General features: G+C 37.6%; 1 protein-coding gene across 2 annotated transcripts in view; it reads right to left on the minus strand.

Moving 5' to 3' along the window:
- Positions 1 to 12,457, minus strand: part of NDUFS1 (NADH:ubiquinone oxidoreductase core subunit S1) — a 30,344-nt gene that overhangs the window by 7,977 nt on the left and 9,910 nt on the right. For both annotated transcript variants that reach the window (XM_065880020.1, XM_065880021.1), the window contains 6 exons: positions 11,099 to 11,233; positions 10,308 to 10,422; positions 9,259 to 9,404; positions 8,775 to 8,903; positions 4,904 to 5,033; positions 1,785 to 1,945 (listed from right to left, as the gene is read on the minus strand). In XM_065880020.1, the coding sequence (XP_065736092.1) occupies positions 1,785 to 1,945; positions 4,904 to 5,033; positions 8,775 to 8,903; positions 9,259 to 9,404; positions 10,308 to 10,422; positions 11,099 to 11,233 (816 nt within the window). The remainder of the gene's footprint in view (positions 1 to 1,784; positions 1,946 to 4,903; positions 5,034 to 8,774; positions 8,904 to 9,258; positions 9,405 to 10,307; positions 10,423 to 11,098; positions 11,234 to 12,457) is intronic.

Genomic DNA, 12,457 nt, shown 5'->3' on the forward strand with positions numbered 1-12,457 from the left:
GACTAGAGAAAGCCCGGGCACAGCAGCGAAGACCCAACACAGCCAAAAATTTTAAAAAAGTCAAAAAAAAAATGTTTACGTGATGAACTACAATGCCAAATTAAACCAATAAGTGGGGAAATACAACACTGAAACTAATGTTTAAGAATGCATTTGAGGGCTTCCCTGGTGGCGCAGTGGTTGAGAGTCCACCTGCCGATGCAGGGGACACGGGTTCGTGCCCCGGTCCAGGAAGATACCACATGCCGTGGAGCGGCTGGGCCCGTGAGCCATGGCCACTGAGCCGTCGCGTCCGGAGCCTGTGGTCCGCAACAGGAGAGGCCACAACAGTGAGAGGCCCGCGTACCACCAAAAAAAAAAAAAGAATGCATTTGAACACTTTTAAATTTAAAAAAGTTTGCCTAGCAAACTTAAAAGTGTTTAGCCTCAATCCTTAAGCAAATTTGAAGATTTGAAAAATAATACTTAAGGTAGAAAGGATTATGGGAAATTGGAAATTCATTCACTAATGCAAAATGAATTACATGTTAAGACGAAGGAAAGGTTAAAAAAATTATATATATTCATATTATACAGCCATTAATGTTTATGTTTATAAAGAATTTCTAATCATGAGGAAATTCTTGTTTGGTAATGAAAATCAATCAAAATCAGGACACAAAATTGCATACGCAGTATGACTTCAACTATATAACTAAAAAAATATTTATATACACACACAAAGAAACCCAGAACAAAGCACACAAAAACTGCAACAGTAATTATCTACAGATTGTGAACTATGGATAACTTCCATTTTTGTATTCTTTCTTCTCTTTCCAACTTTTCTAAATAAATCTGCACTACTGATATTGTCAGAGAAAAACCTCACTTTATTTGAATTCTCACGTTAGCTTACATTTGTTTTTTTTTTAATAAATTTATTTATTTTTGGCTGCGTTGGGTCCCCGGTGCTGCGGGCAGGCTCCCTCCAGCCGCGGCGAGCGTGGGCCACTCCCCACCGTGGCGCGCAGGCCTCCCACTGTGGTGCCCCCTCTTCCCCCTCACCCCCACCGCTGCAGAGCACAGGCTCCAGGTGTGCAGGCTTCAGTGGTTGTGGCACATGGGCCCAGCAGCCGCGGCTCGCAGGCTCCAGAGCACAGGCTCAGCAGTTGCAGCACACAGGCTTAGCTGCTTTGCGGCATGTGGGATCTTCCCGGGCCAGGGCCCGAACCCCCGTCCCCTGCATTGGCAGGCAGACTCTCGACCACTGCGCCACCAGGGAAGCCCAGCTTACATTTTTATCATTTAAAAGTCAGAGGACTTATTGCAATTTTTGAACCACAGTATATTAATATGATACAGATTTTTAAGATTTTTTAGCACTTACTGCAATTTGGATATTTTTAATATTATTTACTATCTTGGCTTCTTCTCACACAAAATAAAGGTTTCTATTTCACATCTGCTACTGAGATAATGTCACTAAATGTCGCTAAATATTAAGTTGTTTGTAAATCTAAATGTGACAGTGTATACAAAATATACACAAAATTATAGATTATAAAACAACTACTCGGGCTTCCCTGGTGGCGCAGTGGTTGAGAGTCCGCCTGCCGACGCAGGGGACACGGGTTCGTGCCCCGGTCCGGGAAGATCCCACATGCCACGGAGTGGCTAGGCCCGTGAGCCATGGCCGTTGAGCCTACGCGTCCAGAGCCTGTGCTCCACAACGGGAGAGGCCACAACAGTGAGAGGCCCGCGTACCGCAAAAAAAACAAAAAAAAACCAACTACTCAACTTACCTATGAAGGATATTCATAACTTTCCAATCACCAGTAACACCACTACTCATCCGAATCTTTTGAGCAATGTTGGAAACAGCTGCAAGAATTGCTGCCCCATCATTTCTTTGGAGGGCAGAACTGCCTAAAACCACCATTGGTTTTTTAGCTTCCTTTAGGACCTTTAAGAAAAAAGAACTTTCATTTAAAAAAACATTAGAAGTGGGAAGGAAATCTAAAAAAGAGAGAATAAATGTGTATGTATAACTGATTCACTTTGCTGTACAGCAGAAACTAACATAACATTGTAAAGCAACTAAACTCCAATAAAAATTAATTAAAAAATAAAATAAAGGGCTTCCCTGGTGGCGCAGTGGTTGAGTCTGCCTGCCGATGCAGGGGACACGGGTTTGTGCCCTGGTCTGGGAAGATCCCACATGCCGCGGAGCGGCTGGGACCGTGAGCCATGGCCGCTGAGCCTGCGCGTCCGGAGCCTGTGCTCCGCAACGGGAGAGGGGCCACGACAGTGAGAGGCCCGCGTACCGCAAAAAAAAAAAAAAAAAAAGAAATAAAAAGAATTAGCTTTAAAAAATAAAATAAAATAAACAAACATTAGAAGTAACTAAATCTAACCAAATTTGCATCTATAATATGCTGTCCCAAGTTTTAGTTCTAATGTGAATGTCTTAATTTGCTAGTCGACATATGGATATACAAACAACCAGATTTACTCAAAAATCTCTTGCCAATGCTACTGTGAAATAGCTAAACTAGTATCAAATAAAACAGATTTTCAAAAAGGAATCATTGGGAATGCAAACTCTAGCCAAACATCCTTTGGTCAGAATGACTATGGATAGGTCCCAGAAAAAATTGAGGAATGTCCATACAGAGGTTCAGGTGATACTTTGTAACAGGAGAAACCATGCTGAAGTACCATGTCTACTATAGTCCATCTAGTCTCTAAATGCCCCAGGCAGGGAGGAGAAGGTAGGGAAAGCAATGATCACTACATCACAATGCAGAATACCTTAAAGTTAAGGGCTTTGCTTTAAACCACAGTAACTACTTGAATACCAAAAACTGAGAGGAAATGCATCCCAAGTGCAAAAGAAACTGTACATACAGTGGAGGATGGAAAAATTAGAAGTAAAGCTGTAGACTATAACAGTTCACTCTCCTGCCCATCTTCTGTGTCATTCTTCAATAAATAGCTGGACCCAATCAATGAATCAGCATGAGAATTATGCCTAGATACTACAAAAAGGAGGACATTCACAAGAGGAATTTCCCAAGGAAATGTGAAGAGCTTTCAGTAGCCTCAAAAAAATAAGAAACAGTTTTCAATAGCCTCAAAGAAAATGAAAAACAATTCCTCACTTAAAAAAAGAGCTCAGAGAAGTTACATAATAGAGAGTATTATGGAAGGTTTTCATCAGAGAATTCAAGAAAGAACTAGAAGAGAAACAAAGCAGAAATGAAAATCATTCCAGAAACAATAAAAAACAGAATTAAACATGACTATAAATACTGGGACAAGAAAGAGAGTTTATATGAAATTATATAAAATAAACTGAAAAAGAACAAAAAGTAAAGAAAAAATGACAAGAAAAGATAGAAGAGGAGATCCAATATCTGCACTGTTAAGAGTTCTTAACAAAAAGCACTAATTAATAGAAAATACATTTAAATATATTAGAGAAGAAAACTTTCCTGACGAACACTCATCACCTTCTGGGGCATGGGGATGTGAACTAGAGAGAAGAGAAGGATTCTTCTCAATACATTAAAAAAAAAATACTTTTGATCACAGTAACAATAATGATGTTATTCAAAACCGACAGACAAAGAAGTTGGGTTTGGCTGCTTTGTCCCCTCACACTTGACTTTCTTCTTGCCTACACCTGAAGCTGTCAGTAAAGCAACCATCCTGGAACCATGAGGAGAGGCTCACACAGGAAGGTAGGCTCCTGCCTTGATGACATCCTTGGACAACTGCACCATCTGTCAAACTGCTTACCTTCAGAACCACTGTTATGTGAGAAACAGAAACCTTTTACATTTTTTTAACAATCACCATCCCACATATCACACACACACACACACACACACACAACTCCTAAAAGAAAGAGAATCTTGAATCTTCAGACTGAAAGCTGCATGTCCCATTAAAAAAAAAATGGTAGAGAACCACCATCGGTAAGACACATTCTAGTGAAGTTACTAAATTTCAAAGATAAAAAATCAAGCATGAAGTATCAATAAGAAAGTATCTAGACAACAACAACAAAAAATAGGACAGGATTGGAAGAGACTATGGCTGACACTGGGCTTCTCCACAGTTACAAAAGGCAGTATCTATAAAGTTCAGAGGGGAAAAAAAAGTATAACCCTAGATCTTTATATCCTGTCAAGGCTCTCTTCAGGAATAAAATAAACATTCTCAAGCAAGAAAGAACTCAAGGAATGGTGCACTTACATCTCCTCTTGAAAACAAAAACAAACAAACAAAAACAAACCCAAAAGCTCTAAACTCCAGATGGCAATTAAATGAATGTAAATAAAGAACTTAGTAATGAAAAAGTCATGTAAAAAAAACTGGTGCGGGACTTCCCTGGTGGTCCAGTGGTTAAGACCCCACACTTCCACTGCAAGGGGCATGGGTTCGATCCCTGGTCCGGGAAGTAAGATCCCACATGCCGCGTGGTGTGGACAAAAAAAATAAATAAATAAAAAACAAACAAAAACTGGTGAAATTTCTTTAGGAATAATAACCCTTGCTGTAAAGAAAGATTTCACTGAAGTTTAAAGTTTAATTCTTTCAGTTTTACTTCATTTTTTAATGATAACTTCGAGTAAAATTAAACTCTGATAAATAAAAATGTACAGTATGATTTCATTTTTGTTTACCTATCCATCCATCTTGCTCTATATATGAATAGAGAAATGACTGTATGATGTTTCATCAATGCTTGTTTGGGGTAGTGGGATTTTGGATAGTTTACTTTCTTATATATTATTTTCTATGTTGCTATATATACATAGTTTTTAACAGCAATCACATATTATTCCAAAACTAATAAATTTTTAAAATAATACTTAAAAATCAAAAAGAGTAGATACATATAACTCAAGAGCACCTGGCTGAAAGGATGGCTGCCCGAAGCAATGTCTTGAAGAATTTTGGGAGAATCTCCCAGATGGTCGTAGCTGTAAGTGAGATCAACAGGGCTGCCTATAAGGGCCACTTTTAAGTCATTGTGGAGCCAACTGAAAGAAAACAACAGAGTTTTTAGAGCTAAATCACTAAGTTAGCAGTTACTGGTCTCTTCAATGCTATGTGCTACATCTATTTAAATTAGAAAATGTTAAAAGCACTAAAGCCCTCCCAGAACATTTAACTTTAACAGATATTATTGCATACCTTTCAAAAATAAAGTGTTGTAAAAAATACAGGCATACCTTGGAGATATTGTTGGTTCCTTCCCAGACCACAAAATAAAGTATCACAATAAAGCAAGTCACACAAATCTTTTGGTTTCCTGGTGCATATAAAAGTTATATTTACACTACACTGCAGTCTATTAAGTGTACAAAATCATTATGTCAGAAAAACAATATACACACCTTAATTAAAAAATACTTTATTGCTAAAAACATGCTAAACATCGTATGAACCTTGAGTGAATGGAAATCTTTTTGCTGGTGGAGAATCTTGCCTCGTGCTGATGGCTGCTGACTTTGATCAGGGTGGTGGTTGCTGAAGGCTGGGCTAGCTGTGGCAGTTTCTTAGAATAAGACAGTAATGAAGTGTGCCGCACCGATGATCTCTTCCTTTCATGAACAATTTCTCTGTAGCGTGCAGTGCTGTTTGATGGCATTTTACCCACGGTAGAAATTCTTTCACAATTGGGAGTCAATCCTTTCAAATCTGGCTGCTGCTTTATCAACTTAAATTTATGTAATATTCTAAATCTACTGTTGTCATTTCAACAATTTCTTCACAGAATTCACCAGGAATAGATCCTATATCAAAAAACTACTTTTTTTGCTCATCCATAAGAAGCAACTCTTCATCCATTAAAGTTTTATCATGAGATTGCAGCAATGCAGTCACATCCTCAGACTCTACTTCTAATTCTAGTTCTCTATTTCCACCACATCTGCGGTTACTTCCTCAGCTGAAGTCCTGAGCCCCTCAAAGTAATCTAGGAGGTTTGGAATCAACTTCTTCCAAACTCCTTTTTAACACTGGTATCTTGACCTCTTCCAATGACTCAAGAATGTTCTTTTTTTTTTTTTTTTTTTTTTGCAGGCCTCTCACTGTTGTGGCCTCTCCCGCTGTGGACCACAGGCTCCAGACGCGCAGGCTCAGCCACCATGGCTCATGGGCCCAGCCACTAGGTGGTATGTGGGAACTTTCCGGACCCGGGCACGAACCCGCGTCCCCTGCATCGGCAGGTGGACTCTCAACCGCTGCGCCACCAGGGAAGCCATCAAGAATGTTCTTAATGGCATCTAGAATGGTGAATCCTTTCCAGGTTCTCAATTTACTTTCCATCAGTAGAATCACTAGCTATGGCAGCTACAGCCTTATGAATGTATTTCTCAATAATAAGACCCAAAAATCTTACTCCTTGATCCATGAGCTGCAGAATGGATGTTGTGTTAGCAGGCACAAAACAACATTAATCTCATTGTATATCTCCATCAGAGCTTTTGGGTGATCAGGTGCAATTATCAATTAGCAGTAATATTTTGAAACGAATCTTTTTTTCTGAGCAGTAGGTCTCAACAATTGGCTTAAAATATTGAGTAACCCATGTTGCAAACAGATGTGCTATTATCCAGGTTTTGTTGCTCCATTTACTGAGTACAGGCAGAATAGCAAAATTCTTAAGGGCCCTAGGATTTTTGGAATGGTTAAGTTGAGCACTGGCTTCAACTTCAGGTCACCAGGTGCATTAGCCCCTAACAGAGTCTGTCCTTTGAAGCTCTGAAGCCAAGCACTGACTTTTCTTCTCTAGCTATGAAAGTCCTTCTCCAGCAATGGCATCTTTTTCCAATATAAGGCTGTTTCATCTACACTGAAAAATCTGTGGTTTAGTGTAGCCACCTTCATTAATTATCGTAGCTAGATCTCCTGGATAACTTGCTGCAGCTTCTACATCAGCACTTGCTGCTTCACCTTGCCCTTTTACGTTATGGAGACAGCTTCTTTCCATAAATCTCATGAAACAACCTCTGCTAGCTTCAACTCTTCTTCTGCAGCTTCCTCACCTCTTTCAGCCTTCAGAATTGAAGAGAGTTAGGGCCTTGCTCTGGATCAGGTTTGGCTTAAGGGAATGTCATGGCTGGTTTGATCTTCTATCCAGACCACGCAAACTTTATCCATTATCAGCAATAAGGCTATTTTGCTTTCTTATCATTCATGTGCTCATTGGAGTAGTACTTTTAATTTCCCTCAAGAACTTTTCCTTTGCATTCACAACTTGGCTAACTGGCACAAGAGGTCTATCTTTTGGCCTGTCTCGGCTTTCAACAAGCCTTCTTCAGTAAGTTTAATCATTTCTAGCTTTTGATTTAAAGTAAAAGATGTGCAACTCTTTCTTTCACTTTGACACTTGGAAGCCATTGTAGGTTATTAAAACACACCAACATTTATTAAATTCACCATATTATATGGGTATGGTTTGTGGTGTCCCAAAACAATTACAACACTAACATCAAAGATCACTGATCACCATGATAAAATGTAATAATACTGAAAAAGTTTGAAATATTTTGAAAATTATCAAAATATGACAGAGACACAAAGTGAGCCGATGCTGTTGGAAAATGGCACCAAAAGACTTACTTGAATGAGGGCTGCCATAAACTTTAAATTTGCAAAAAAAAACACCATATCTGCAAGTACAATACAGCAAAGTGCAACAAAATGAGGTAAGCCCGTACACACCAAAGAAACTCAATGAATTAATTTGCTGTGTTAGAATGCTAACTCTAAGCTAGCTATAAACAAAGACTTTAATTTTAGAATAAATGATCTGTAGTTTTTATTTTGTCATACTTACATAGCAGAGTCAGTTACCTCCTAATTATCCATTAAGGCCATTTAAATAAATTTCATAAAAAACAAACTACATCATTCATATTTATTCTCTATGACAAGGAAGTATGGATCCAGCTCCTCCAAAAATAGTTATAAATGTGGTGACCATGTAACTCTGGTTTGTCAGAGACAGTGGTGGTTTTAACCTGTCATCCTGGAGTAATTAACAACTCCCCTTTCTACTCTCAACAGTGTCCCAGTTTAGACAATCAATTATATGGTCGATCTATTAAGTCTCTAAGATATAAAAAGATGGAGAGTCATTCTACAAAATAACTGGCCTGTACTCTTCAAAAAAAATGTCAAAAAAGGAGACTGAAGAGTCATGACACTGACTGCAATGTGTAACTCCAGACTGGATCCTGAGCAGGAAAAAAAAAATTTATAAAAGAAATTATGGAAGAATCAGTGAAATCTGAACACAAACTATAGATTAGATAAGAATACTGTATCAATAGTAAATTCTTGATTAAATAATCAAATTCCTAAATGGAGAATATCCCTTGTTCTTAGGAAATCCACACAGAAGTACTCAGTGTGGGATAAAAAGAGCATTATGTCTACAACCTACTTTCAGATGGTTATATTCAAACAAATATATACATGGAGAGAGAATAAAAAAATATATGAAACATGAACATCGACTAATTGGATGAACATTACACAAAAATGGGTATACAAAGAACATTTCAAGTATCTTGAATTATTTCAAACTAAAAAGATAAAAAGATCAGCAGGGGGAGAAGCGGGGAATGGAGCTGTTAGAAATTGCCCTCCAATTATCTTTTGGAGTCTCACTCCCACTAACATTATTTGGAATCAGCTAAAATAGTCATTTTCTCATATATAAAAGAAATTATCATATAAATGTTTTTAAAACCCTGAATATTATTACTAACCTCTTTCGAATTCTAGCATTAAATAGTGGTGCCTCAAAACGTGGATTTGTACCAACCAGGAGGACAACATCTGTCTCTTCCACACCGGCAATTGTAGTATTAAGAAGATAATTGGAACGTAGATCTGTGCTAGAAACACGAAATATAAAATGCAAGTTTTACTTTAAAACTAATACACACTGACAATCCATGAAATACTCTCCTGTCATCAAACCCATGGCACTCCCAGACAAAAAAAGAATCTATGAAGCATTCTTAAATTACATCAAAGGTTCAGATACTTATTAATAACTGGATTCTCTAATAGCTCCTGGTCTGACTTTGGTCTATATGTGATAATAAGCTGGTTGGTATGTTGGAGTATCCAAGCTGTCACATAAAAGTCATTGATGCCATAGATGTGTTGGTTTAAACACAACTTGTAACCAGAAAAAAAAAAAAGAAAGAAAAAAAAAAGCCTAGATTCTAGCTTCAAACTTCTCACCCAGCTCCTGTGGTAGGGAAGACCTCTTCAGTGCATAGGGTGTCAGAGTCCACTCTATTAAGTAAATCTTTGAGAGATACTAGGGCTTCAGCATCCACCAAGCCACCTGCGATTGCTGCCACATCGTTGCCTTGAAAACTCTGCAACTAAAAATGGATGGAAAGGCTATCACCAAGAAACCTTCGTTCAGCAAAGGATCACAATGAAATGTTCAGAAAACAAAACAATAATGTCATTTTCAAGTACAATAAAAGGAACAAACTTCTAACTAAAACGTCCTCACATTAATTATTAATCTGAAAGTGAGAAGCAGAAGCGTATGTGGGGCCAAGGTTAATAACATCAGCCTGGAATAAAGATGTATGTATGTATTTATTTATTTATGGTTGCGCTGTGTGGCATGTGGGATCTGATTCCCTGACCAGGGATCGAACCTGTGCTCCCTGCAGTGGAGGTGTGGAGTCTTAGCCACTGGACAGCCAGGGAAATTCCTGTTTGTTTTTAAATTAGGAACAAAGGGTCTCAAAATGAGGTCTGGAAGATGAAGACTGTGTAAGTATATTTAAATACAACTTCATCTGAAGGATCTGTCATTCCTTCAAGCCCTTTATGTATGTTGCTTTTCTCTGACCAGGCCATTCCCCGTTTTTGCTCTGGCAAGCTTGTATTCATGCTTAGACTTTGCCTAAGGAGTCACCTTACCTATGTGACACGATACCTGGTTAGGCATCCCTCCAACGTGCTCTCTCATATATCATTTTCTGCACAACTACCCAAAGCAGCATATGATAATTGCTTAATTACGCATCTTTTCCTAAAAGACTGTGGGAGGTTAAGAACTATGTGCTAGTGGTCTTTATATCCCTACACCTAGCATGACATGTTGTACAGTTCTCAATACATGTTTTCTTTTTTTCTCAATAAATGTTTGTTAAATGGAAGATAATCTTGGCAAGATGAAAGAAGTGAAGAGAAACATATCCCCTCTTCATTAGAAAGATGTGCCTTGGAAATCACAAATATAGTTATTCTATACTTCAATTTTTTACCATTCCAGCTACACGAGAGAGTGCGTCCTCCCAGGTGGTGTATGTTAAAAGCCCCTTTTCATTTCTGACCATCGGCTCGGTAAGTCTTTGACGTTTTAGCCCATCATAGGCAAATCTAGATAACAGAAATTATACCATTTGTGGAATCTTGTTAAAAAAGGCAACTATAATTTTCAAGTTTAAAATCTAAAAGAAATGTTATTAAAATACAGTACTGGTTAAAGGTCAAATAGAACAAACACTTGGATAAAATAATTATTCCAGGTTTCTTTGGAGATGAACTAATAAATATTCTACAAACATCATCTAAAACTAAAATACCACCTAAAATGTTTGAGTTCTTATAATTTATTTTCAGCTACCTGAATAATCTTAAAATTACAATACACAAGAAATCTGGTAGCTGAAAAAGCCAAACCATTTATAAAACTTGAGTATCTTTAGATATTTCATCAAAATTATATTGTGCAAATCTAACTTATATCTAGCTTCTATTCTCCAATGAAACAGAGGCAAACTGAAATAGATAAAGTATCTTAATTTACTTCAATTTCTCTATCTGGGAGGAAAAAACATATTTCTCAATATGAAAGCCAGTTAATATGAAAGCCAGTGATATACCTAGGACTATTAAAGTCAGTTTTGTCTAATTCTCTATATAAACAGTCCAGATTTCAATAGTCTATATACATTAATTTGCAAATATAAAAGACTGTTCCTTAATATTAAAATTATTATAAAATTTCCTTTAAATCAAGTCCAAAAGTTAAAGGAAACAATATAGCACATACCTGGTTTTATCAGAGATCCACTCTTCATTGATGTCCTCATGCATCCTTGGCAAAATCCTCATTACCTCTCCAGTTCTTGTGCTGACCACAATATTACTTCCAACTGCATCCATTACATCAATGGATTCTGTCTTTCTAAGAAAATAAACACATATATTTACTAGTTGATTTTGAAAATAAAAAGTTTCTGTTACTGGGTTTACCAAAAACAAAAAATTTTACAAATTTCCTTTCTGAATTTCTAAAACTAATGGAACTCAGAGGAACTGTGATTTAAAAAATTAAATAAATAAAAATAAATAAATAAAATAAATATACCCTCATATTTGAACAGACCGTAATGCAAAAATGAAGCCTTTAAAACTGTTATCTAAAACAGAAACCAACTGGAACAGCTGCAAATAGCGAAATATGGACAATTAGAGTATCAAAATAAATAATAAGAGGGGCAAGATTTTGGGGTATGGCTGATTAAGGTGCTTGACAAATCCTCCCCCCAAAAACAAAAATAAAGCTAGACAAAAACTGACAAAAGCAACCAATTTAGCTCTTTGGAGAGCTAACAAAAGCACACAATATCATGAAAAGCTTTCATGTGTGGGAAAAACTCCTGAACTTCAAGAAAGAACAGTGGAAATTAGTGGTGTTCTGGCTTGGGACTATTCTTATCCCCTTTCCTACCACCTTGAACTGGATGGAGGTTCTGCCAAGATGGGACAAGCTATGAAGACAGGAGCTTCTTTCTTTCCTACAGACAAGGCTCACTCGTTTTGAAGAAATGGCAAAAGTTGTCTGTGGAAGTGGTATCTTGGCGGTCATTGAGCCGAGGAAAGTCAAGAGCACTAGCCTGAGGCTGTAGTCACAGTCAGGGCAAGCATTCCCAGCAGAGGCTGCACGTAGGTGCAGCTGCAGCTGAGACCAGAGAGAGCCCCAGGCTATTCATACTCTCCTGGACGACAGAGAGACCCAAGACCTGGTGTACAGTACAAGCTGAGGAGACTTGAAAACAGCCTTATCTCTGAATATGCTCTTCTATCCACACACAGATCCAATGGCAGAGGATGAAAGCTTTACTGGCTCAAAGAATTTAAGCACAGTCATTATCTGACTACTAAGCTATACAGACGCAGGAGCAACTCCTAAGAAGCCTTGCTTAAAAATAAAAACAAGAATATTAAAAGATGTTCAAAGAAATAAGGAAAATCATGTTTAAAGATTAAAGGGAAGTATGAAACACTGAATCAACAAAGATTCCCAGTAAGGATACAGAAATTACAAAAAAGAACGAAATAGAAATTCTGGAGTTGGAAAGTATAACTGTAATAAAACAAATCACTATAGGGGTTGAGCAGCAGATTT

This window comes from Phocoena phocoena, chromosome 7 (genome assembly GCF_963924675.1).
Source record: "Phocoena phocoena chromosome 7, mPhoPho1.1, whole genome shotgun sequence".
In the NCBI taxonomy this organism is placed as follows: Eukaryota; Metazoa; Chordata; class Mammalia; order Artiodactyla; family Phocoenidae; genus Phocoena; species Phocoena phocoena.